We start from the raw sequence: 25958 nt of genomic DNA, 5'->3' as shown, positions 1-25958 counted from the left end.
CAGGAGGGGTAATATGGTTCTTATTATACATCCATGGGTAATATGAGCGTTGTGGTTCAACGGTTCAACCGATCTGAATCGCTTCCTGAAGTAGTCACGTGGTATCGACAGGCAGCGAGGCTTCGTTTGTCATCGATGACGTCACTGGCCCAAAACGATACAAGCCTCGATACATGCTACACAAAAAGCTTCGGGGATTACTCGACACACGCTCCGAAGCCTCGGCGCAATACGTAACATCACTACCTGCTTCCTTCACTCGACCGTGACAATGTGTTGGGATTCTTAAACCTACTATTCTTAAATGTGTCGGGATTTTAGAACTAATTAGAGAACCTTCGCCACCACGAGGAAATTATTTTTGGATTTTGTCGGAAGACTTTAATGTGTGAACTATGAATTAAGGTTTTAGATTAGAAAATAACCCCAGTATGATATGTTTAGTATGATTATAATGTTGTAACGAGAGAAGGTAAAAACCCTGTATTAGTTTGGACCTATTTTTCTTCAAATAAACTGATCCCACCTTTTGGATTGGAACAACTTAAAAGACATCTGTGCTCTCCTCTCCTGCTTCAAAGGTAAGACTGCACCCTGCCACACTCACACTTAGGTAGGGCCACACCTCATTTACTGATATCAAAATCCTTCGGGATCGCTTAAACCGATTAAGAGGGTCGTCTGAATTGAAACAGCAGTTAATTGAACCTGGTTCTTCAGGGAGTTAATAGAGGGGAGATCTTGCTGACGTTGGTGGATCTGAGCCAACCAGTAAACGTACACTCAATAACTTCAGTTAGATCAATTAGTAGGTCAGAGTAATTTGCAGGAATAAATGATCATCTCCTCACCGACTCTTACACAGAATAGCTGAAACTTTAACAAAATAAATAACTCCGTTACCTCTAATCATTAACCCATGTTTGTATAATTGAGTTAACTCCATGTGTTTCTGCGAGCATACATAATACCTGACGTGGAAAAGTTACTCGTGGATGGGCTACAGAGCTACTAGGAAGACAGTCGAAACCGGTGCATTTCTTCGTCTGAATGTGGTGCACTTTTGCAAGATGTTTAGACAAATTGCTTGTGTTACTGCCCTTACATGCTAAACTCTTATTGCACTTTAGTCCACGAGCATCGAGACGGGTAAAGTGTAACCACACCTCGGAGCGCGTTCTCTCCGTCATCTCCTCCGTGGAGTGAAAGAAAATGTGGAACACATCATATTACACTGCAACATGTACTAAACAGAGAGGGAAACACTAAGAGACAGGGTCAGAGAGGCAGGAAGGGAGTGGAGCCTGATGGGGACACTGGGGACAGACGGTGAGGGGGAAGAGCTACCAGGAAGGCCATTCTTAAAACAGGATTGATTGGAAGAATAAAACAACGTAAATACAGCGGTATTATACATTACATGTTACTTGTTAGACGCTTTTATCCAAAGTGACTTACATACTCAATACTGCGGGCAATCCCCACAGGAGCAATTTGGGGTGAAGTGTCTCAGGGACACGACATACTGACTGCAGTGGGATTTGAACCTGTGCTCCCCTGATCCGAACACCAACGCTCTAATAATCCACTGCGCCACAGCCTCCACTGGTATAATTCCACAAGTGATGATATGGTGATACGGTGATACCCACTCTGTACAGCAGATGGCGGCATGCACCTTAAAGTTGTTTCCAATCAGCCTTTAAATCGAGAGAAGAAGAAGTGATGCACCGGAAGTGATGGTCTCGCTCTTTCTAATGGAACCAGATCGCGTCTCGTGGGTTCTCTCGCTTCTCTCGCTACATCCATGGTTCTCTCTCTGTGTTCCTGAGGAAGTGTGTGCGAACAGCCGATCCATCCATCGTCTGTGTGTCTGGATGAACCTCTGACTTTGTGCTCTTTCTTCTGAAGCCTTTAGCTCGGACTCTAGAAGCTAGCTTAGCATGCTAGCTTAGCATGCTAGCTGGTAACACGCTAGCCACACAGAGTGAGAGAAACGGGAAGTGTTGATTTAGTAAACATGAGTGTTGTGCTGCTCTCGTTGGTGAAGCAGCGACTCACTGAGGCTGCTGAAGACATCTTTGTTCTGTTTGAAAGAACGATAGCAGAGTACGAGGAGGAACTGTCTCGTTCAAGACAGGAGAACGAGAGACACCGGAAACTACTGGACGCTGTTTTACAGCCTCAGCTTCAGATCCACAGAGCAGGTCTGTTCCCTCGTTATTCACTCTCTCTAACTCTTTAGACTCTGTATTAACTCGTTAGACTCTTAATAGCTGTCTCTGCCGCCTGACGCTCTATTTGACTCCATGTTCATATTTCTGGAGTAATTATACCGTGTTTTTATGAACATATTGTTTTTCTGGCATCACTTTAACATTTTATGGGGGAGATCTGCATTTTGGTATGAGGGTGCACACTGAGAGTAAGAGGGTGCAGCGCCCCTGTTACCCAGTTTAGAGAAAACCCTGTGTGATGGAAACTTCTGAAGCAATTGGAAACAGGACTCAGAGAGACACGGGGAGAGCAGGAGCTTTGATGACAAACACTGACGGTTTATTTGGAGTTTCGGCCGGAGAATTCACAAGACGTGTCACGAGCCACAACGGATTCCAAACCAATTCTGAGGATCTCTACCCAGACCCATGTATTTAGCTGGTTCTGAGAGAATAATCAACATTGTGCAGAACAAGATAAAACCATAGCACCTCTATCAGCTGAGCCAACGGGCAGGAACAGGGAGACAAACCAGTGAGAGCACAGCAGCCAAGCTACAGGTGCGTGTGCTCAGTGAGGTCAGTACAAACTGATAAACTGGGTCACAGCTATGGGCCTCGGAAGATATTCCCCCAACAGTTTCTCCCTTTTTATCAATTTTGATAAACAAAACCTACCCCAATAATACATTTGTTCAAATCACTAATAAATTAGATTATTCGGAAAGGGTGTTGGCATTTTGCATATTGTGTGACACGCTACAAAAAAGTACTTGCTGTTATCAAAAACTCTGTTGCAAAATAATGTGGTTTAATGAAACTGGAATGATCCACTTATTCTCCTTGGACATGCACAATAGCCGCGTTCACACCAAGTACTTTGCCGTACTTAGTTCCCAGCACTTAGATCTCCTATGGAACTAAGAGCCGATCGCGTTCACACCGGAGTACTTTTCCCTGAGGGAAGATTACACAAATGAAGCCGCTGACGTCACTTCGTCTTCTTCTGCTTTGGGTTTACTGGCAGGCCGCAAACCACTTCACGGCGTATACTGCCACCCGACGTCCCGGGTCGGAAGTCCCCGGAGTTGGGGAAGGCTTCATTAGAAGCTGCTGGGAAAAATAAATCTTCCCGGGGGAGCTTGCCCCCGGACCCCCCTATGTGAGGTCCACACACCACCTATACAAATAGCACTTTACCCCTGCTTACACCTACAGTGTGAGAAAAAGTTTTTAGAGAGTACTTGTCCATGGACAAGTGAGTTTGGCAATGTACTTGTCCGAATACATTTTTCACTTGTCCAGAATGGACAAAAATTGGGGTCACTGGAATCTTCTTCTTCGTCATCGTATTTTACATTTTCCCACGGTTTTTACGACACCGCTAACGTAAGTGAGCGGTAAGATTTTAATACATCACACATAGGGTTGGGTATCGTTTGGATTTTAACGATTCCGGTTCTGCTTTTCGATTCCGGTTATTTTTGGTTCTCGATTCCGGTTCTTTGAGAGGGAAAAAATAAGTCCCATGACAAACTGGGAGAAAAATATATTTATGAAAACATTAAGTCAAATCTGTATTCCTATTTACAAATCACTTCATACTGTTGAATTTCTTACGGTTATTGAATACAATTATATAAAAATACTCTCTGCATTGTTTAGTTAGTTCTAAGTGGTGCAGTTTGAGAATGTACGATTGGCCCAGTCTCCTCTGATGTTACACTGCAACCTGCCTGTGAGACAGAGTCCAACCACACATGTCCAACACATAGCACAAAACCTAATAATACATTAGATGTATAGCCTATAGGCCTAGCGCTTTTCTACAACTCAAAGACACTTGCACGCTTACACATGTCCTGCAATACACATGCAGCAGTTGCCCAGCTGCTCACTGTTTGTAAAAGTAAATAAATAGTATTTTCATTTCAATAATGTACTTTCTATACCCTGCTTCATAAACAATACTGACATCCTGCTCCTCCGAGTCTGGGGGTCCGGGGATGTGAGGACAGCGCGAGGACACAGACAGGGAGGCTGCTTCACTTCATAATAGAAATGGCGGACACTATTAACAACATTAACGCTTAATAACCTTCATTATGTGTTAGAGAAAGAACATAAGAAAGTTTGACAAAGATGAGGCTGTTAAATGGGCAGCGGATCTGCTGTGTGTAGAAAGAGAGAGAGAGAGAGACGCTGAGCGGCACCGTGCAGCGATCAGCTGATACGGAGCATAGAGAGAGCTGCAGTCCGCGGGGCTCGGCCTCGCCTCCTGTCCTCACAACTCTTATTAATCCCGGTACCGGACAATTGTTATTTGATCCTACTCGGAACAGAGTTTTGCTTCCCAACCCGGCCACTGTGCTACACTTCCCGCCGAGCTCCGCCCCGCCCCCGTCTAACTGTACAGAAAGCGGCGAGATGCATTTCCTTAGGAATCGACAAGCAGAACCGAAACTAACATTTCTAAACGAACAATGGCGGACACGGACAATTTGCGAATGAGTTCTGCCTTTTGTAAACTGAATGTATCAATAATTTGTCAATAAATCAGGCCGAAAAACGTCACTTGTCCGCCGGACAAGTCAATTGAAAGATCTACTTGTCCGATATTGTAAATAACACGTCCCGGACGGTGGGACGTGTACTTTTTCGCACACTGACCTATATGCGGTAGGGGTGTTGAAAATAATCGTTTCTACGATGCATTGCGATGCGGACGTGGACGATTCGGTCTCGATGCAGGGACGGAAGATAATCGGTTATAGAGTAGTAACGTTGCTTCCTGATTTTCCGGCCGCGGCTTTACTATAACATTTTTTCTGTCACTTTAATATCAAATCGGTCGGTGACGCAGAGATCAGGGAACAGACGTGACAGCGGCATAGCAACACGGAGCAGTCGGCTTTATCCACCAACACAAGAACACCAGTCCAGAACCGACAGCAGGACCCGCTCTCAATCACTCCGTGTCAGAGCCGCAGCGACACGGAGTGTGACAGGGATTTATGTTTTTCAAAAATAATCGCGTTACAATCATGTCAGGTTTTTGGTGGATTTAATTAAGTCTTGGATTGCAAAGTATGAATGTCCTCTAGCAATTTGCAGATGATATATACGTGTGTAAAGTTTGTGAAGGCAGGAGGAAAAAAGCTTCCGCGATCACCGTCTCCTCTCCGTTCCTCCAAGCCCCGCCCCCTCCCTGAAAATAATGAGTGACATGCTGATAGTGACCCGATAGAAACTTTGTTATTCACTTAATCACTGAGATATAATGAAGCTAATTTAATCTCATACATTCATGGGATTTATGTAACAGTAAGACAGAGAATGTAAGTGTGCACCCACATGCAGTATGTTGTTTGTATATGCTCTTGTGAATCCTCCTGTTGTCTGCTGTGTTCAGACTCAAGTCCTGTGTGTGATGCCTCATTCAGGACATTCAGTGTCCTTTCTTAACAGAAGACTGTTGCTAGAAGCTGCAGCTAGACTGCAGAAGCATTAGCTTTTTGTTTTTGAGGATGGAACAACTTCACACACGGAGGCTAGACCTATACAATTCATTTATTTTGGTTTATAAATTAATGTCAAGACATTTATGTTATTGATTTCTGAAGCACTTTCTAAATAATAAAAAGAGAGTTCATATGTATTTACTGCATGTATGCATTGATGAAAAATAAGCCATGTGCAGTAATATAGAAAATTGAGGATGCAACGCATTGGTATGAATCGTGATGCACCGTGATGCACCGGGATATCGAACCGAATCGAATCGTTGACAGGATAATCGTAATCGAATCGAATCGTGAGACCAGTGAAGATGCACAGCCCTAATATGCGGCGAGCTGATTATCGAGCCTTCATTGTAACAGTCGCGGGTAGGGATGTCCCGATCACGTGATCGGGGATCGGAGCCGATTACGTGATTGGGGATCGGAGCCGATCACGTGATTTTCAAAAGATCGGGGATCGGGAATTATTTTTTTACATTTTTTTTTTTAAATTATTTTATTTAATGTTACAAAACTAAAATGACCATGTTCACGTCTTAAAGTCATCCTGAGGCCTTAGTTTTGGTTTATAATTACACAACATCATGTATGTGTGTGTCTTTTGGGCACTCTGTTGCCAGATTTGAGAGAAATAAGCAACCAAGACCTGGTTGCTTATTTCTCTCAAATCTGGCAACAGAGTGGGCATGGTGTAGTGTCTAATAGTAGCAGTAACCTAACGAGAGGCTACGTTCAGCTGGTGACTCCGGAGTAGTGTTGCACGGTGTACCGATACTTGAAAGGTACCACGATTCCTCCGTTTCATTAGTATCGGTACTTTAAGAATGACGGGGAAAAGTACTCCCGTGAAAAAGCGCCGTTTTAATAAGGGCCGTGTGTGTTCAGCGCTCTGCTTCCACTCCCTGCACTGCAGCCGTGCCTGCAGTCCCGCTCCTCTCAAGCACGTTCTAAGTCCCTCCCCTCTCTCGTGCACGCGGCCACGCGCTAGCTGCCAGAGCATGTGAGAAAACGAGAAGCATGGCTGCAAGTGGGAGTGCAACTGCCGCTGCTCCTCGGCTTGTTGACAAAAAAGACGCCAGTAGTCTGTGAACGGGCCGTTCAGGTGTTCAGAGCAGAGCTCCCTGTCGGAGCGGCAGAGCGTGATGTGCACTGAAAAGTGTTTCTGTCGCAATATTATCGTTGAGCTAGCTTAACTAGCAAACTAGCATCACTATCTGCTAACGTTAGTTTTAGCCTTCGTTTTCTATTAGTTTTTTTCATAGGCTATAAACGGAGGTGGTAAAATAAAAATAAAGTCTGCCAACTCGCGCGGAGTAAATTGCACAGACAGCAGTTAGTAAGATTGATTTCAGTAGCCACGGTTTTGAAAACTTTTGTCACGTAGTGATCGTCTTCTCAATAGAACATCTTTGATAACGGCGTGGTGTTGTTGCAGAAAGTCCCGACGGAGAATACTTTTGCTGTAGTACAGGGCAGAGCCATATAATAGTAATAATATGGCTCTGGTACAGGGGTGCACATAACTGGTACGCAGGTTATGTGCGTAATCTGAAATGCGTACCGTCACTTGTGTCACAAAGCGCATTTGCGTACCGACGTACTTGTGAAGCTTTTCCAGAAGGCGTTTAGATCATGGACGACAGAGTCGGTCTCCGTGTGTACAGACAGGGCTGCTGTTAACGTCGGTCTGTACAACGGAACTGTGCCAAAACTACGCCAACCGGCTGCGGAGGGAGACTCCCCCCTTCACTGGAGAACTGCGCTGAAACAGCTGATCACAACGTTCACACTCTGTGGTCACGAAGTACTCCACTAGCCCCCCCCCCCTCTGTCGACTTTCCTGAAGTACTCCCCCGTTGATAGAAATCAACACGTAATGAATTAAGACCCCACGGTTTGATGATTGATAGGTGTGTGGGTTGTCTTTCATTTTGACACGCAGAAAAACGTTATAATAAACATAGATACTGTATGTTAAATTGATATATCCGCCTGCTTTCATTTATCTTTCCATTCCCAACAATATACATAAATAAATGGCATATTTTGGACATAGTTCGAATGGTGATTAATCATGATTAATTAATTTTTAAGCTGTGATTAATCTGATTAAAAATTGTAATCGTTTGACAGCCATAATAAGTATATATCTTGTACTTGAGTAAAAGTATAAGTACCCAGGTCTTGTACTTGAGTTAAAGTAGTACCAGAATGTAGGAACAATCCTGCAATAAAAATGTTCCTCAAATAAAAGTACAAAAGTATTATCATCAAAATATAGTTAAAGTAGCGACAGTAAAAGTAGAAGTGCTCAGGTCTTGTACTAGAAGCACCACCAGAGTGTAGGAATACTCTGTTACAGTAAAAGTACTGCATTCAAAATGTTCCTCAAGTAAAAGTATTAAAGTAGCGACAGTAAAAGTAGTCGTTGTTCAGATTGGTCCATTTCAGAATAATATATCTGATATGTTTTATAATGATTGATCATGAAAGTGTTCTCAAAGCTGGTGGAGGTGCAGCTAGTAGGGGTGTAACGGTATCTGTATTCGTCCCGTCCCGTCACGGTTCGGACGTCACGGTTCGGACGTCACGGTTCGGCACATGCAGTCACACGGCGAATACGCCTTTTTTTTACGAGTGGGGAAAAAAGTAATTCAGGGCAGTATCCACTACACTATATATACTCCAGGGGGCGGTATTGCGCCTAAAAGCTGTTTGCCAGCCGCCCTTAAACAACAAATGAAGAACAAGAAGAAACACAACAACAAAACGAACAAAATACAAGAAGAAGAAAAGTTAGTATGGTGAGTTCAGATAACACACAGGAGCTAGAACCCACCTGCTTCTTTTAAATCAGCTGTGTGGGAACATTTCGGGTTCCCTGTGGACTACAATAACGATGAGGTGTGCGAGAGGTGGATCGGACGAGGACGGTGTGTCGGCGTTGTTCGATAGCGGTGCGGTATGCTAATAGAAACACACGCCAACCATGCTAAATCATATCGGAAGGCATCACCCAGGTTTACCAATCACCGGAGCCCGGCAAAAGACAGCAGCAGTTCAACAGCTGATCCCCGCTGTTTTTAAGAAGCCAAGAGACATGAGAGACCAACAATAAATAACGGAAGCTTTTGGCATATGTTTTTCAACGACTTTGCGCTCTTGAAACACTTTCTTATTATTTGATGTAATATTTTCAAGACATTCTTTTTAATTCTACAGCTTGATGAAACCTTTTTGTTTGACATCAGCCATTATAGATACTATGGCCATCTGAGTGTGTGGTACTGTGTGTGGTTTGTTTTTAACTGTTTAATACAGTTAATTATTCAAAATGTCAGAGTTCTTTATTTTTAAACTGAAACTTGCACTACTGTTCAAACATAAATAACAACAAACCTGGAATTATGCATTTGGGACTTTTTTTTGCTTTTTTGTTGTTGTACCGAACCGTGACCTCCAAACCGAGGTACGAACCGAACCGTGACTTCTGTGAACCGTTACACCCCTAGCAGCTAGTCTGAAGTACTTTGTAGACTGCAGGGTAGCTTGAGGATTCACTCCAGGTGGAACTAAAGTCTGATTTAACACTTGATTATATTTCACATCATTCATCCAGATCTGTGAAGTAACTAAAGGGATTAAATACATGTAGGGGAGGAAAAGTACACCATTATTTCTGAACTGTAGTGGATTAGAAGTACAAAGTAGCAAAAGAAACATTGAAATACTTAAATAAAGTACAAGTATCTCAAAATTGTACCCAAGTAGTACTTGAGTTTATGAATTTAGTTACTTTACACCAGTGGCTATACAGATAGAAAGACTAAGCCTTGCACAGAGGCATGAAAATACATTTTCAAAATGCTCAACAGTGCTGCCAAAATGTTAAACTCACTGCTACACAATTTAAAATAAATGCTTTTATATATATTTATATTAGATGTGACTCTTTGGCGTTTCTGTTCTTAGTAACACTGCTGCTTTAGTTGTTCTGACTGCTAAAATCATCTGTTATTCCTAATTTTAAAGCCGATATTCCGTGTTTCCCTTTTTTTAAGAAAAGTATCGAAAAAGAATCGGAATCGCAATTCTTGACTTGGTATCGAAACCAAAATGTTGGTATCGTGACAACACTACTCCGGAGTCGAGAACATTACAGACAGAGAATATGTCAGGAGTTTGGAAATATTTTACAATTGAAAGCGAAGGCAGTGTAACAGCTCGATGCAATGTTTGCAAGGAGGAGGTTCCGCGTGGTGGAAAGAACAGCTACGTTCAACACGACCAATATAACACGCCACCAGAGAAACAAACACCGCCAAGAACACGACGAGTACAAAGCGGCCACTCGGGTAACAACGGGACTGAAACAACCAACACTTTCAGAGACGTTTAAAAGGAAAGAGAAACTGCCCCAGAACAGTGAAAAGGCCAACAAAATAACGCGTTGGATGACCAGCCGTTATCTGTGGTGGAGAACGTGGGGTTTCGCCGTCTCATGGAGCACTTGGAGCCACGTTATGAGTTGCCTTCTCGTCACTACTTTACAGAGAAAGCTCTGCCTGCCCTTCACAACAAGCTTCGTGGTCACCTGCAAGCCCTGTTAACAGACGTGCTTGCTTTCGGATTTATCACAGAAATATGGAGTTCTTCTGTGTGTCCAATGTCACTCCTTAGCTTCACTGCACAGTGGATCGACTCCCAGTTTAATTTGCAACATGCGACCTTGCAAGCTCAGAACTTTCGCGGATCTCACACAGCAGATCGTGTGAGAGAGGCGATCGAGGGGATGCTTAACAGTTGGGGAATAGATAAGTGTAACCCAGGTTCAATCCTAGCAGGCTTCCGTAGCTCAGTATAAATGGCAGCCAGGTCACTTCCGTTTCCTTTACTGGTCTGTTGTGATGCTGGTTGCTACATACTACACACAGGGATTCCTCCACGATTCCTAAACAGATTAACGTTTTGGTGACAATTGCTGCAATCAGCGGTGAGTCTTGTATTGGTAGAATGTATTTAAAATGTGTAATGTGCCCGCTAGCTTAGCGGTTAGCATTTTCAATAGGAAATCTACATTGAGATAGCTCTCGTTAGCTGCTAAGCTAGCGGTTAGCATGCTAATAGTATTGCTAGTAGAAATATCTTATGCATGGGTCTTCACTGATCCCAATTACTTTAAGTGTAACCTTGTGGGCTTTTGGCTATCAGCCCTGAGGTATTGCTTTGTTGTTTACTGGCTGAATGTAAACAGATTCATGTTTTGTATAGAAATGGATATAGAAATGTTGTACAACCAGAAATGTATTTATTTTATTTAAGAGATTTATTAAACCAGGAATGTATTTGAGATGTATTATACAAGAGATGTATTTATTTTATTTAAGAGATTTATTTGTATTTAAATGCGCAAAGGGAAGATACTAATTATTCCTTGTGACCTTTTACAGGTCAGGTTTTTTTGTTTGGATATATTTGCTTTTGCCAGGTGCTTGCCGCACCTGATGACCTTTCATGGACCTTGATGGCGAGCTGCCACATGGTGAAGTAGGATTAAACGGAAATTAATTAACTTTACCCCGGAAGCTTTTCTTTTGTTGTCTTTTGCCTTTACTGGGCCCCTGAAAAATAATCATGTGAATTTGAATGAACTTGTTATCTTGAATACAACTATTTTGTAACGCATACCTGGTTTCAGTTGTATTTTTCACACACATTCAGCTCCATAGTCGTTCCTAGTTCTTCTGAATATCACTCATTTAATTACAGCTGATACACTTGCTACATAAGCCACGGGTCCATGTCATTTTGCGGGACAACGCGCGGAATATGGTGAAAGCCATGGATGATTTGGAAGTAAAGAGTGTGGGCTGTGTCGCGCACACGCTCCAACTTGCTGTGCATGAGGGTCTGCTGTCTCAGCGCAGCGTCATAGGCGCACTGGCCACCGCGAGGACAATTGTTGGACATTTCAAACATTCCCCGTTGGCCTATTCCCGGCTGGGAGATATCCAGAAGGATCTGAAGATGGACGTCAAGCGTCTACAGCAGGACGTGCAAGTGAGATGGAACAGCAGCCTCTACATTCTGCAGAGCATCCTGGAGCAAAAGCGGGCTCTCTCTGTGTATGCAGCTGACTACAGCCTGCCAGCCACACTGACAGCCAACCAGTGGACCCTGATGGAGAAGACAGCTGAGGTGTTAGCTCCATTTGAGGAACTCACGAGGGATGTGAGCAATCACACTGCATCTGCAGCTGATGTCATCCCTGCAATAAAAGGTAGTTATTATAATAATAATAATAATTTTCTATATTTTTAAATAAAAGAATAGAAATGTTTTTATTTTACTATAATTATTTTATATTCTAAATAAACCATTCATCCATTCATTTAATTCATTCAAACAGCCCTCAAAGGTGTACTCTCTCGGGAGAAGACCACTGACCAGGGAGTCAGAACAATGAAGAGCACGCTCCTAGAGGCAGTGGAGACCCGCTTTGCTGAGGTAGAGGAGGAGCCACTGTACAGCATTGCCACTCTAGTGGATCAAGATACAAAGACAGGCAAGTACAGTAAATTAATGTACCATTTCAATGCTATTATAATTGTATCTATTACGTTATGAATTATGTATATCAAACCAACCACCAGTCCAGTATTCATTATTCAAGCCAATTTCTATTTTTCTTTCCTTTTTAAATTTAGGTCTGTTAGATTTTTATAGAAGTAAGGCAGTTGCCTGACTTAACTGTTGTGCTGTGTGGTGTCTTGTCTTATGTTTTTCTTTGTTGTGTGGGTAATTGTTACATTTATCTATTTTCAGATTCTTCACAAAGTCAGACAATATGAGGCTTGCCACGGATAACCTCATCCTGGAGGTGGCGAAAATAGAGAGGGCTGCCAGTGAAGAGCCAGAAGCAGCAGAGCCTATGCGCAAGACACCACGCCAAGAAGCAAGCAGCAGCCTGGGCAGCGTCTTGGACGAGATCTTGGAAGAGAATCAGCTAGAGACCCGGTCTGTGAGTACATCAGCTGATGTCCAGGTACAGACCTATCTCTCAGAGAAAACCAGCCCTAGGAAAAGCAATCCTCTACACTACTGGAAAGATAATGCTTCACGGTTCCCCTCACTGGCTGCTGTTGCAACCAGGTTTCTCTGTGCCCCCTGCACCTCTGTGGACAGTGAGAGACACTTTAGTGCAGTGTCCAACGTCCTTGATGAGAAAAGGAACCGGCTCTCACCTGACAGGGTAGAGATGCTGATTTTTCTTAAAAAAAACCTCCACTTAATTGTGAAGCCTGAGAGTGAGTAAGAAGTAAGAGTGCATCTCACATTCAAGAGCTGACCGTCCCTTGATTTAAAAACCAAACAAAAAAAAACAGTGCCTTGCAATTTTATATTCATGTTTTTGTTTACATTTTATATTTGAATTGTGTTACTCCAGTAAGATGGAAATATAATACTTTGTTTATTCATGTTATGTTAACATGTTATGTTAAGCTGCTGTTGTTCATTGCATTAATACTAGACTAGTTAGTCTTAAGGCTAGAATTCTGCACTAAGCCAAATTTGTATTTTATTATTTGTGACTGAATGTGAACTTGTGAAGCTAGTCAAGCTACCTCTTTCCAATACAGTTATTTTTGTTTTGTTACTGCACTATCTGCACTCAATTTGTTTACATGGTTATTTTGTGGTGAACCACTGATAAGCTTTATTTGGTTTTTGATCCAATGCTGCTGTGAAGCTATCCATGTTGGATAGAATGGGTCATTTCAATAAAAAAATAAACTTAAGGGACAACTTGAATGATTTTTTCCTTCTCTTAATGCATTGCATAAAGATCGGATCGGGAAAAATCGGTATCGGCAGATTGTCAAAATCAAATGATCGGATCAGGAGCAAAAAAAAGTGAACAGGACATCCCTAGTCGCGGGTACACTGTGTATATACGTGGGGATTGTTGCAGTAGAACATTCCACTGTAGCGACTGGTACATTAATGGGAAACCCTAAATATTTGAGCACCCTCTATGAAACGTCAAGCTACCCCACAGCACCCTCAAAATAAATCTCTGTCGCCGCCACTGAGCCTGACTATTTGTGTTTGGGGTCCTGACTTTTTTTTCCTCCAAAGGGGGGGCCTGACAGAAACCTTAACCTGTTTAGCGGGGGCTCTGTTATTTTTATTTTTCGAAACTGTCTCGGGGCTTCTTAACATTTAAAAACCTATGATTGTGTTATACCCACTTAACGGGAAGAAACTCAGCTAACTGACGATATGAACTATTTTTACCGAAACAAAACAAGTCTCACAAGAAGCATCTAAATTAGCCCTGAGCGAAAAAATGCTAACACACTTAGCACAGAACTCTAGGTATAAATACCCTTATTACTTATCGGCTCTGTACAAACAAGATATCGATTAGGAAGCTGAGATTCCACAGATTCCAGACATATAAATATCATCACTGAGATAGAACTCGCGACATGGGAAGAAAAACCAGACATCACACCACGTAGCATTACGGAGCATTCACGGGACATCGTCTTACCTTAGCTGTTGTTCTGATCAAAAGTCGTGTTCAATGGCATTAAAACGATAAAAACGCTACTGAAGGTTAATCCAATGTGTGTGTCACTTTGAAATGATTACTGATAATCCATCATTCCAAAATCGAATGAGGGGGGCCAGAGATATGGAAAATGCACCCAAATGACCCCAGAAATGGGGTTTCTTTTCTAAATGTCTCTAAAATTTCACTTGTTTTGCATCAAACTTGATACAGGGTACTTATTATGTTATAGTTTGGATTCATAAACCTTTTAGTCTATCCCATCATCCAAGGGTGGTTTTCACGATAATTGCTGTTGTTTTTTTTGGACGGACACAATAATTCTTTTACATTTTTTTACTATGTTCAATCTGAATTTACTTTAAAAATAAGCAACATCTATATTGATTGTGACTTTTCTACATCCAACTCAAAGGTTTATCATTGCTTTGAGAAAAATGATTATTAATTTACCCCTTTTTGAAAGGGAAGATATGCAGTGTGCAACTCGATTTTGACAGGATAACAACTGGTGACTTCTAGAATTGTGTGAGTAACATTCTGTTTTTAGACTTCTCTGTTTCAGTGTGTGTGCTCCGTATCAATGCTCTGTAGTTGATCTGACTGAAATTGTGATTTTAAATCTCAAAACCGCTACAGTATCTGTCAGGCAGAAACTTGGGACAAGTAATTGACTGAAACCTTAAAACTGAACTAACTGACTGCTAGGGTTAACTTTGATTTAAATATTTGTAGAATACTAAGCGCTTTATTGAGTAGGTGTAACTGCATTAAGGGTTAAACTCATAACTTTACAACTTGGGGTTTAATGTAATTGTAAAACCATTGGGCCACTGAGAAGACAATAACAACTCAGGAGGGAGCCAGTCTAGATTTCCCTTTGAGGGCCACCAGCTGCAGAGAGTGAACTAATTAAAGGGACGTGGCCCCACTGTGAGAACTCAGCAATCGGGTGTCCATTTTAGGTAGCACTTTCCTGGAGCGCCAGCTTCAGCGTCAGACAGACGAAGACTGACAAAAACAAAGGAGTCCTGCTGGAGTCACGAGGGAGGCAAAGAGGAGGCAAATCCTACTTTGATTGAGCTAAGTATCCCTGGTGTTTTATTTTATTTGGTAGTTTAGCCCCTCAGGCTATAATCTTGGACATCCAGGACATGGTTAAACCGTACACCCCAGCACGTGCACTCCGCTCTGCATCAACAAAACGGCTCGCTGCACCCTCGCTGCGAAGGGGACCCAAGTTCCCATCAGCAAAAACACGTGGGTTTGCTATCCTCGCTCAAATGGTGGAATGAGCTCCCCATTGACATTAGCTTACCTAAAGCCAGTTGAGTAGTACTTGAAATGTTTTTGCTCTATGAAACCTGATGTACTTTATGATTCTGTTTTCAAGTTTTTATTTTGTTGGTCGAACGCACTTATTGTAAGTCGCTTTGGATAAAAGCGTCAGCTAAATGCAATGTAATGTAAAATATATAGTCATTTGTTCTGGGAATGTCATTTTCGAGCCTGAGACCTGAAAAACAGGCTCAGGGTTAAAACAGGTTAATGCACAAAGGCAGCAGTTCATCGGCTTATCACGCTGAAATAGAGATTTGTGCCGCATTGATGCAGTTATTCATGCTAAAGGAGGTCCAACCAAGTACTGAATGCATACACATTAACATGATTTTCAGAAGGACAGCATTTCTATATTAATAAAAAATCAGTTTTTGTATTGGTCTTATGTATTATTAAAATCATCAAGATTAAAACAAATAAATGCTGGAAAATAATTCACTTTGTGTGTGTGATGAATCTATGTGATGTATACATTTAATCTTTATAAATTGAATTACTGATATAAACTCACTTTTCCATGTTGTTTAATTTATTGAGATGCACCTGTATGAGTTCAAGTACAGGTTTAGCGAGGCGGTGAGAGATGCTAAACGACTACTCTGAGAAACTCCAACACCAGTTCTCAGCTAACGACTCTGGAGACAGGTCACAAACTATAAGGCTACGGCCTCACACTCTGTGAACGGCCGACCGATCTGGAAAAGCATTTAAAATAAGGAATGGATAAGGGCTGCAAAGTTAAAGAAGTGTTAATCGTGGTTACATTTTAAATTCTAATACTCTACAGTTTCTCAGTTTATGTATTTCCTGTTTCCTGCAGACGTCCAGCAGCTGGTGGTGGTTAAAGAAGAGGTTCCCCCTGAGCAGCAGGAGTGGAGCTCCAGTCTGGACCAGGAGGACCCAGAGCCCCCCCCACACATTAAAGAGGAACAGGAGGAACTCTGGAGCAGTCATGAGGGAGAGCAGCTTCAAGGGCTAGAGGAGGCTGATATCACTAAGTCCACATTCACTCCTGTCCCTGTGAAGAGTGAAGATGATGAAGAGAAACAGCTGTTCTCTCAACTTCATCAAAGACAAACTGCACTTGTGGAAACAGAAGCTGATGGAGAGGACTGTGGAGGACCAGAACCAGCCAGGAACTCCGATCCAGAGAGACATTTACAACCAGAGACAGCAGACAACCCTGGAGACTCTTCTGAACCTGACACTGAAGACAGTGCTGATTTGAAGGAGACCAGAGAACCAGGTTCAAACTCTCAGAAAAATAAACAAAACCCTGTCAGTGATTCAAGACGTAGTGCAGGAGAGAATACATTTGGCTGCTCTTTGTGTGAGAAAACATTTACATACAGAGGAAATTTAAATCGGCACATGAGAATCCACACAGGAGAGAAACAATTTATCTGCACAATTTGTAAGAAATCTTTTGCAAAGGGAGGAGATTTAAAGAAACACATGAGAATCCACACAGGAGAGAAACCATTTATCTGCCCAGTATGTAAGAAATATTTTGTACTGAGAGGAAATTTAAAGAAACACATGATAATCCACACAGGAGAGAAACCATTCATTTGCACAATTTGTAAGAAATCTTTTGCAGATGGAGGAGATTTAAAGAAACATACGAGAGTCCACACAGGAGAGAAACCATTCATCTGCTCAATTTGTAAGAAATATTTTGCACGGAGAGGAGAGTTAAATAAACACATGAGAATCCACACAAGAGAGAAACTATTCAGCTGCTCAGTCTGTGAGAAGTCTTTTGCACAGAGAGGATATTTAAAGAAACACATGATAATACACACAGGAGAGAAACCATTCAGCTGCAGTGTTTGTGACAAAAGATTCACCTGGAGTTATCAGTTCAAAATCCATAAGTGTGTTGGTCGTCAGTCCCCACAGCTTCATCAAACTCAAACTGAGGAGAACAGAGAGACGGAGCCTCCAGCCAGCAGCTCAGCTGAACACATGGAAACATAAGCTGATGTAGAGGACTGTGGAGGACCAGAACCAGCCAGGAACTCAGATCCAGAGAGACATTTTCAACCAGATACTGAGGACAACCCTGGAGACTCTTCTGAACCTGAGACTGAAGACATTGATTATTATTAGGTTTAAACTCTTTGAGTTAGTCCCAGTTAGTGTATAACGTGATACCTGCTCTGAGTGTGATAAAACATCATTGCTCTAAGTCGAGTCTGAATGTGCATTAAAACAAATATAAAACACAGAAACAAGTCCATTGTGCTCTAATTCGACCCTCCAGAAAAACGCGATTCTGCGATCGCAGAATTGACCGCATAATCAGCAAAATGGCCCAGATTTTTAAAAGGCCGCATATTTATCAAAAGGGCGCATAATCCCCGCATTTTTCCACACAAAGTTGAGAGAAAAAAAAGTTAACTAGTCTTGATGTGAAGTGATGACGCGACGTCATCAACTCGCGCATCACTGAAGGTAAACAACACCGTAGAGTGAACGTGTGGAGCTCACACGAGAGAGAAAACACCAAGATGAAAAAATCTAATCCATCTCATTTACCGACGAACATTTCTGCTAAAGACCGGGCAAAGCAGTTCCCCGATGTCTTGCACGAAAGTGGGGGGAAACTATTCTGCACCCCGTGCAACTGTGTGTTGGAGCATAAGAGAACATCGACGGTGACGACTAGGGTTGGGTATCGTTTGAATTTCCACGATTCCGATTCTACTTTTCGATTCCGGTTCTTAACGGTTCTCAATTCCGATTCTTTGAGGGGCAGGGTAAAAAAATGATACATGCTTCTTCCACCAAAACAATTACATTTATTCGAGAAACTTTTACACAGGTTAGTTTACAGTAATATTCACATTAATCAGTCTGTTTATATTCACTGCTATGTAACTAACCTGAGAACCACTGAAGCTACAACAGTGCAACAGTCCAACTTTTAAACTGGAACCCCCCCCCCCCCCTTGTATGCTTGTTGAGAAAAACAAGCATATCTGCCTTCTCAGGCATACCGGGAAGAAATGTTTGAACATTTTAAAGTAAAATGCTTCAATCTGGTGCACTTTAAGCAGAATGACTAGAGACTAGATCTAGGGGGTACAACTCTAAACACCCATATGAAAAAGATCGGCTTACATTTTAATAATTAAATAAGTATGTGAGCATAAACAATAACCTACCATAGCCAATAACAAATACATGTAGCGTGTTTTATTTTTGTTGTTCATTCATATCTTATTTTACTATTTTATTTATGCATATTTTTTTATCTCCAGTTTAAAACGATATGTCTGGTTTACTCTCCTATAGTATACATTGGAATGATTTCAAACCTGTTTTATCCCAATAATTATAATGGAGTGCCTTGGAAATAAGTGTTTACATAAATTGTGATCAAAACGTTTGAGACCCACTGAGATAACTTAGACTAAAGTGAACTATCTAAACTCTCAAGAGTCCTTTAGAGTCCTGAGCTGAAGTTATCAGCCTCTCAGTCTGACTGGAGAGGACTCTCCCTCCACATCATTGTAGAAACATCTTCTTCTAATATCCGTTAGAGCAGCTAGCACCAGATGCTAATAACAACAGCGCGTACCGGTGCACCCTCCCTTTCTCCCTCGCTCGCCCCCACGCTCACTCGCACTTTGGCTCTCAGCTGCGGGTGCCAGATAAGCCAACATCCCCCATTTTCATCACTTACAGCGACCATCGTACAGGGCAAATGAAAAGTGTAACCGGGATGAAAAGGGTGTTACATTTACTTAATTATGAATGTTGTTACATCAAGGCCGAAAATTAGGATGAGCCCCAACAGTCAAAACATTTATTTTTCTCCCAGATCTGGCGCCCTAGGCCAACATCTATAACACCAGTGCGACTGGCCCTGGTCCCAGGTTACGCTGTAGGAAGTGTAGGTACAACGCTACATTTCCCGCCCCGCCGTAGTCATACAATTGTGTGTGTGTGTGTGTGTGTGTGTGTGTGTGTGTGTGTGTGTGTGTGTGTGTGTGTGTGTGTGTGTGTGTGTGTGTGTGTGTGTGTGTGTGTGTGTGTGTGTGTGTGTGTGTGTGTGTGTGTGTGTGTGTGTGTGTGTGTGTGTGTGTGTGTGTGTGTGTGTGTGTGTGTGTGTGTGTGTGTGTGTGTGTGTGTGTGTGTGTGTGTGTGTGTGTGTGTGTGTGTGTGTGTGGGTATCTTGGTCAGGGAGTGTGTGTGTGTCAGGGTGTCAGGGAAAGTGTGTGTGTGTCAGGGTGTCAGGGAAAGTGTGTGTGTGTGTGTTGGTATCTTGGTCAGGGAGTGTGTGTGTGTGTGTGTTGGTATCTTGGTCAGGGAGTGTGTGTGTGTCAGGGTGTCAGGGAAAGTGTGTGTGTGTGTGTGTTGGTATCTTGGTCAGGGAGTGTGTGTGTGTCAGGGTGTCAGGGAAAGTGTATGTGTGAAGGTTTATATATATAGGATTACTAAAAACAGTCCCAAATAATACATGTTCACTTCAATACAGTTCAAGATAATACCTGTTTACTTTAATACCGTTCAGAACAATATCTGTTTGCTTTAATCCCTTTTTTGATCTCACCTTCAGAGATCAACTTATACACAGCATTCGGAACATAACCACTGTCATTCCTTTCTACTGTCTGTTCCCCAACATTTATATACATCCAATCAGAAGCACTTTAAACCTTTAGGAACAGTCCACCATAACAACCTCTTATGACAGTGGAGGGAGACCAAAATATGTTAAAAAAACTCGTCCTTGTGGGCTGAGTCATCGTGCTCTTCCCCCTCTGACGCGTAAGCCAACAAGGGCATTTGGTACGAAGGGGAAGAGGCAGCTTTTCCCTCAATGGTGGAACTGAGGAGTCTAACACACAATGAGCGGATACAAGGCACACAACAACAACCACATGTCACCAAAATGGCCATAAAAGTAGCCATAGAAACCAGAAGAGACATTATTACACCTTTCCATTTACCAAACATGTTTGTCATCCATTCCTCTATAGGATTGTTGATCCCTGATTGTTCATGCATGGTTTTAGATAGGGCGCGTAGACCCTCTAAGGCTTTAGTCACGGAGCCGTCAGGCGCTGTGTTGTTGGGAATAAACGTGCAGCACATATCACCGAACATTGCGCAAACACCCCCTTTCTCCGCCAGAAGCATATCCAACGCCATTCTATTTTGTATAGCCATAAGGGAGGTAGGCCCTAACTGTTCAGCCAGGCCTTCTACTGCGTCCCCAGTGAGGTTTGCTAAACGGAGGACATTGTAATGTACAAAGTTAATCCTGTCTACATTTTTGTTAGGGGTAATGGGAATAATAGCTGAAATGATAGGAATATTTTCGAACCCTGCCGCGATCTGGTCAGCTAATTTGTACTCATTGGGGACCCCCCGAGGGACTCCTATGGAGTCAATGTAAGTAGGGGAGTTACTGGAAAGGTCAAAGTTGACCCCTGTGTCTCTTTTGTTTAAGACGTGTCTTCGCCGTCGGTTAGCTAACTGACCGTTCAAGACGTGTTTCGTATTGAGGGGGATTAACCTGTCACCTAGTAATGTCAAAGGGACATGGAGGCGGGTCATTGCACAAAGTCCTATTGATGCTTCCGGAATTCTGGTATACAACCGTCGGCCGCCACAATAATAGTAAAGTCCACCCCTGGCCCAATGACCTACCATATTACCTGCTAGAGTGCTGTTACACCAGTCAGAGGAAACATTACCCAGATTAAATTTAGGGGAGGCGCTGGTTAATTTGAAACAAGTGTAGCCCCCTCTGCCCTTTCTTGGAGTAAAGGGTCCTGTTTTCGTGTCATTATCACTACCAATTCCGTACCTGGAACGAAATGGACCAATCCGCGGAGCCGTTATGTTAAGCCCCCGCTGATTGGTCCATTTCGTTCCAGGTACGGGTTGACATCATGCTGTACCCGGTAGAATCAAATGGACAATGACGTATCTCCAACGAGGCGTTTTAGGGAGGTCAAAAGACCTCCCTAAAACGCCTCGTTGGAGATACGTCTGTGTTAGAGTTTTACTCGCTACAGGATGTACTTTGAGGGTTTGTGACTCTGCACACCGTTTACATGCATAAAAACCTTCATAACACACAAGGGGACGGGTCATAACCGGAAAGGCATGACATGTCTACTTTAAGCAAAAGTCCACATTTTGAGGTTTTCTGAAAAGACCATAATTTAGAAAAATTCTGAAAAATTCAGCATTTTGGGAAAATGTCAGTATTTGGGGAAAAATGTTTTGTGAGATTTGCAGAACAAAGTCAGAATTCAGAGTTTTTTCTGAAAAAAAAATCGGGATTATGAGAACATTTGTCAGAATTGTTTTATGTTAAGTAAAAGTAAAAATTCTGAGGTTTATCTGAACAATTTAGAGATTTTTTTATTCAAAGGTCAGGATTTGGAGAAAAACGTGATTTTTTTTTTTTTTTTTGAGTTTTCCATAAAAAAGTCAGAATGTTGAGTTTCAACATTTTAGAAAAAGTTAAAATGTTGAGTCAGAATTTTGTGAATTATTATTGTAGATATTCTATGGGGTATTGTCGAGAGGAAGATGAAGCACACGAGACCCAACAATGCAGACGAGCTGAAAGCCGCTAGTGAAGCAACCTGGGCTTCCATCACACCTCAGCAGTGCCACAGACTGATAGTCTCCATGCCACGCCGCATTGATGCCGTTATTCATGCTAAAGGAGGTCCTACTGACAGCAGGAACATTAACATACTTTTCAGAAGGACAGCATTTCTATAATAGAACATCTCTTTTTTATTGGTCTTATGTATTATTAAAATGTTCTGAGATGCTGTATTTTGGCTTTCATTTAATCATCAAGATTAAAACAAATAAACGCTGGAAATAATTCAGTTTGTGTGTAATGAATCTATGTGATGTATACATTTAAACTTTATAAGTTGAATTACTGATGTAAACTCACTTTTCGATAATATTCAATTTATTGAGATGCACCTGTATGAGTCCAAGTACAGGTTTAGCAAGGCGGAGAGAGATGCTAAACGACTACTCTGAGAAACTCCAACACCAGTTCTCAGCTAACGACTCTGCAGACAGGTCACAAACTATAAGGCTAAGGCCTCACACTCCGTGAACGGCCGACGCCTTGCTAAGCGGCAGTGAAACTACGTTTTAGATTGGCTAGAGTACTAACTCACCTGTTGTCTTGAAACTCTCCAGGGCATCTGGAAAAGCATTTAAAATAAGGAATGGATAAGGGCTGCAAAGTTAAAGAAGTGTTAACCGTGGTAAGATTTTAAACCCTAATACTCTATAGTTTCTCTGAATATGTGTTTCCTGTTTCCTGCAGACGTCCAGCAGCTGGTGGTGGTTAAAGAAGAGGTTCCCCCTGCGCAGCAGGAGTGGAGCACCAGTCTGGGTCGGGAGGACCCAGAGCCCCCCCCACACATTAAAGAGAAACAGGAGGAACTCTGGAGCAGTCAGGAGGGAGAGCAGCTTCAAGGGCTGGAGGAGGCTAATATCACCAAGTCCACATTAACTCCTGTCCCTGTGAAGAGTGAAGATGATGAAGAGAAACCTCAGTTCTCTCAGCTTCATCAAAGACAAACTGAACACCTGGAAACAGAAGCTGATGGAGAGGACTGTGGAGTACCAGAACTAGCCAGGAGCTCAGATCCAGAGAGGCATTTACAACCAGAGACTAAGGACAACCCTGGAGACGCTTCTGAAACTGACACTGAAGACAGTGCTGATTGGAAGAAGATGAGAGAACCAGGTTCAAACTCTCAGAAAAATAAACAAGACCCTGTCTGTGATTCAAGATGTAGTGCAGGAGAGAAACCATTCAGCTGCTCAGTCTGCGAGAGAACTTTTGCACAGAGAGGAAATGTAAAGAAACACATGAGAATCCACACAGGAGAGAAACCATTCAGCTGCTCAATTTGTAAGAAACATTTTGCACAGAGAGGAAATTTAAAGGACCACATGAGAATCCACACAGGAGAGAAACCATTCATCTGCTCAATTTGTAAGAAATCTTTTGGACAGAGAGGAGATTTAAAGAAACACATGAGAGTCCACACAGGAGAGAAACCATTCAGCTGCTCAATTTGTAAGAAATCTTTTGGACGGAGAGGAGATTTAAAGTACCACATGAGAATCCACACAGGAGAGAAACCATTCAGCTGCTCAATTTGTAAGAAACATTTTGCACATAGAGGACATTTAAAGTACCACATGAGAATCCACACAGGAGAGGAACCATTCAGCTGCTCTATTTGTAAGACATCTTTTGGACAGAGAGGACATTTAAATTACCACATGAGAATCCACACAGGAGAGAAACCATTCAGCTGCAGTGTTTGTGACAAAAGATTCACACGGAGATATCAGGTCAAAATCCATAAGTGTGTTGGTCGTCAGTCCTCACAGCTTCATCAAACTCAAACTGAGGAGATCAGAGAGGCAGAGCCTCCAGCCAGAATCTCAGCTGAACACATGGAAACATAAGCTGATGGAGAGGACTGTGGAGGACCAGAACCAGCCAGGAACCCAGATCCAGAGAGACATTTACAACCAGATACTGAGGACAACTCTGGAGACTCTTCAGAACCTGACCCTGAAGACATTGATTATTGTTAGGTTCAAACTCTTTGAGTTAGTCCCAGTAAATGTGTATAACGCGATACCTGCTCGAATTGTGTTAAAACATCATTGCTCTAAGTCGAGTCTGAATGTGCATTAAAACAAATATTAAGCACAGAAACAAGTCCATTGTGCTCCAATAACACAAAAATAACTAACACTTATGGCGACACTGACAGAGAGCCCGAGCCAGCCAAGAGCATGACTTTAGCTTCTCCTGACCCTGAAATCAGTGGTGATTTGAAAGATCTGTTATTCCGGTTAAACACTCAACTGGCCAGGCCTCGGGATGCACTTTTTTCCTTTGTCAATAAATCGTGACCCGACATTTGCTTATTTGCTTATTTGCTTTTCAGCAGACAAAATCAATTAAAGTGAAGTACCGTGCATATATCCCTTATATCCCTTCACAGAACTAAAGTATGCTTTTAAAAAAGTTTAATGAGATCATCAAAGCATCAAAGCTGAACTGTATAACATAAAAAGGCACACATGCTTAAAATCCAACCCCAGCAGGGGGGTCTGGGGGGATTCTCCTCCAGGAGATTTTTTTTAAATGCTAGCATATAAACTACACATTCTGGCAAGGCCATCCCTGGCCATTTTGTGGCCCCACGCAAAGTTATATGATGAGGCCCTCCGTGTCGCAGCGGCAAAACTGTGCCGCGCTTACACTAATTGCGCCGCATAACGGTGCGCTCAGTTGAGGGCCCTTCCGCAAGATGAGGCCCCATGTGATCTGCATGTAGGAAGGGACGGCCCTGCATTCTGGTACACTCTGAGAAGAAAATAAATAAATCTATTAGGCTACTACCCGACATATTAATAATATTTGATGCCATTGTTTGTGTTTCACTTTGTTCTGAAGCTGAACTTGCTGCTCCTCACAGAGAGAAGAGTAAAGAGGCGATGGTCTGTGTGAATTACTGTAAATTGTGGGTAAGGGTAGAGAGCCCCCATTGTACTGTGAGCTGTCAATCATCAAACCGGGGGTCATATTTCATTATGTGCTCATTTGTATCTGAAGTTGTACCCATGGGTGTATCTGAGTGTGGGAAATGATTACACCTGAAAGACAGTCTGAAGAAATGTGAGAATTCACATGGGAGAAGCCATTTGGTTGCTCAGTTTGTGACCAAAAACATAGACATAAAAACCAAAGTGAATCTCCCTTTGAACAAGAAAAAGCAACGGCTGACCTCTTATCGTTTAGTTGATATCACTAGCTAATGTGAGTTACATTTCATCCTGATGCTTTTGAAGAATCGTTGTTAATAAAGTGAACTCTTTTTGAAAAGGAAGGACTCGCTGTGTTAAAACTTCTTCCTGCTGTGTCCCACAAGCTGTTCAGCTGGTATCCGGCTCCGACCCGAAACACTGACACTATCTTACATTGCTGTTGGTGCCCCGCACTGTAGCTCCTGGTGCACCACCACTTATTGCTGTTTAGCTAATAAACGTTAGCTATTGTTTAACCCCCTGTGGTCAGCCAGTGGACCTGTGTCTACGTTCAGGCAGTGAGGGGAATTATAAGAAAGATTGTTGTTGTGTTTTTTTAAGCAGACCCGGCAGCAGCTCCAAACAACTGTGACAGCTTAACAGTTAATTTAAAAGCTTAAAAACTGTTTATTTTGTCAGTAAAGTTTGATAAAGCTGGCGAGGCTATGCGAAGTAATAGCA

The 25958-nt window shown here is 42.4% G+C and overlaps 2 protein-coding genes across 2 annotated transcripts; both read left to right on the top strand.

The window, feature by feature from the left end:
• The first annotated feature begins 1750 nt into the window (after positions 1-1750).
• LOC117442943 (uncharacterized) lies at positions 1751-25573 on the top strand. Its single transcript, XM_034078905.2, has 3 exons — positions 1751-2207; positions 16477-16902; positions 22984-25573. Exons 1-3 carry the CDS (start codon positions 2021-2023, stop codon positions 24141-24143), a joined length of 1773 nt encoding a protein of 590 aa, XP_033934796.2. The 5' UTR covers positions 1751-2020; the 3' UTR covers positions 24144-25573.
• On the top strand, positions 11540-13506 carry LOC117442945 (zinc finger BED domain-containing protein 4-like). Its single transcript, XM_034078907.2, has 3 exons — positions 11540-12017; positions 12147-12302; positions 12563-13506. The coding sequence occupies exons 1-3, from the start codon at positions 11567-11569 to the stop codon at positions 12586-12588; spliced, it is 633 nt and encodes a 210-aa protein (XP_033934798.1). The 5' UTR covers positions 11540-11566; the 3' UTR covers positions 12589-13506.
• Positions 25574-25958: the final 385 nt, after the last annotated feature.

This window comes from Pseudochaenichthys georgianus, unplaced genomic scaffold, assembly GCF_902827115.2.
Source record: "Pseudochaenichthys georgianus unplaced genomic scaffold, fPseGeo1.2 scaffold_508_arrow_ctg1, whole genome shotgun sequence".
NCBI lineage: Eukaryota > Metazoa > Chordata > Actinopteri > Perciformes > Channichthyidae > Pseudochaenichthys > Pseudochaenichthys georgianus.
Note: the sequence above shows the minus strand (reverse complement) of the source record. Positions and strands in the feature narration are given on the sequence as shown.

What these genes read in the sequence shown, in the direction of transcription:
- LOC117442943 (XM_034078905.2), top strand. Translation starts at nt 2,021, where the DNA reads ATGAGTGTTGTGCTGCTCTCGTTGGTGAAGCAGCGACTCACTGAGGCT. An exon ending in GCTTCAGATCCACAGAGCAG is followed by an intron (nt 2,208 to 16,476) that starts GTCTGTTCCCTC and finishes TGTTTCCTGCAG; the next exon opens with ACGTCCAGCAGCTGGTGGTG. An exon ending in GAAGGAGACCAGAGAACCAG is followed by an intron (nt 16,903 to 22,983) that starts GTTCAAACTCTC and finishes TGTTTCCTGCAG; the next exon opens with ACGTCCAGCAGCTGGTGGTG.
- LOC117442945 (XM_034078907.2), top strand. Translation starts at nt 11,567, where the DNA reads ATGGTGAAAGCCATGGATGATTTGGAAGTAAAGAGTGTGGGCTGTGTC. An exon ending in TGTCATCCCTGCAATAAAAG is followed by an intron (nt 12,018 to 12,146) that starts GTAGTTATTATA and finishes TCATTCAAACAG; the next exon opens with CCCTCAAAGGTGTACTCTCT. An exon ending in GGATCAAGATACAAAGACAG is followed by an intron (nt 12,303 to 12,562) that starts GCAAGTACAGTA and finishes ATCTATTTTCAG; the next exon opens with ATTCTTCACAAAGTCAGACA.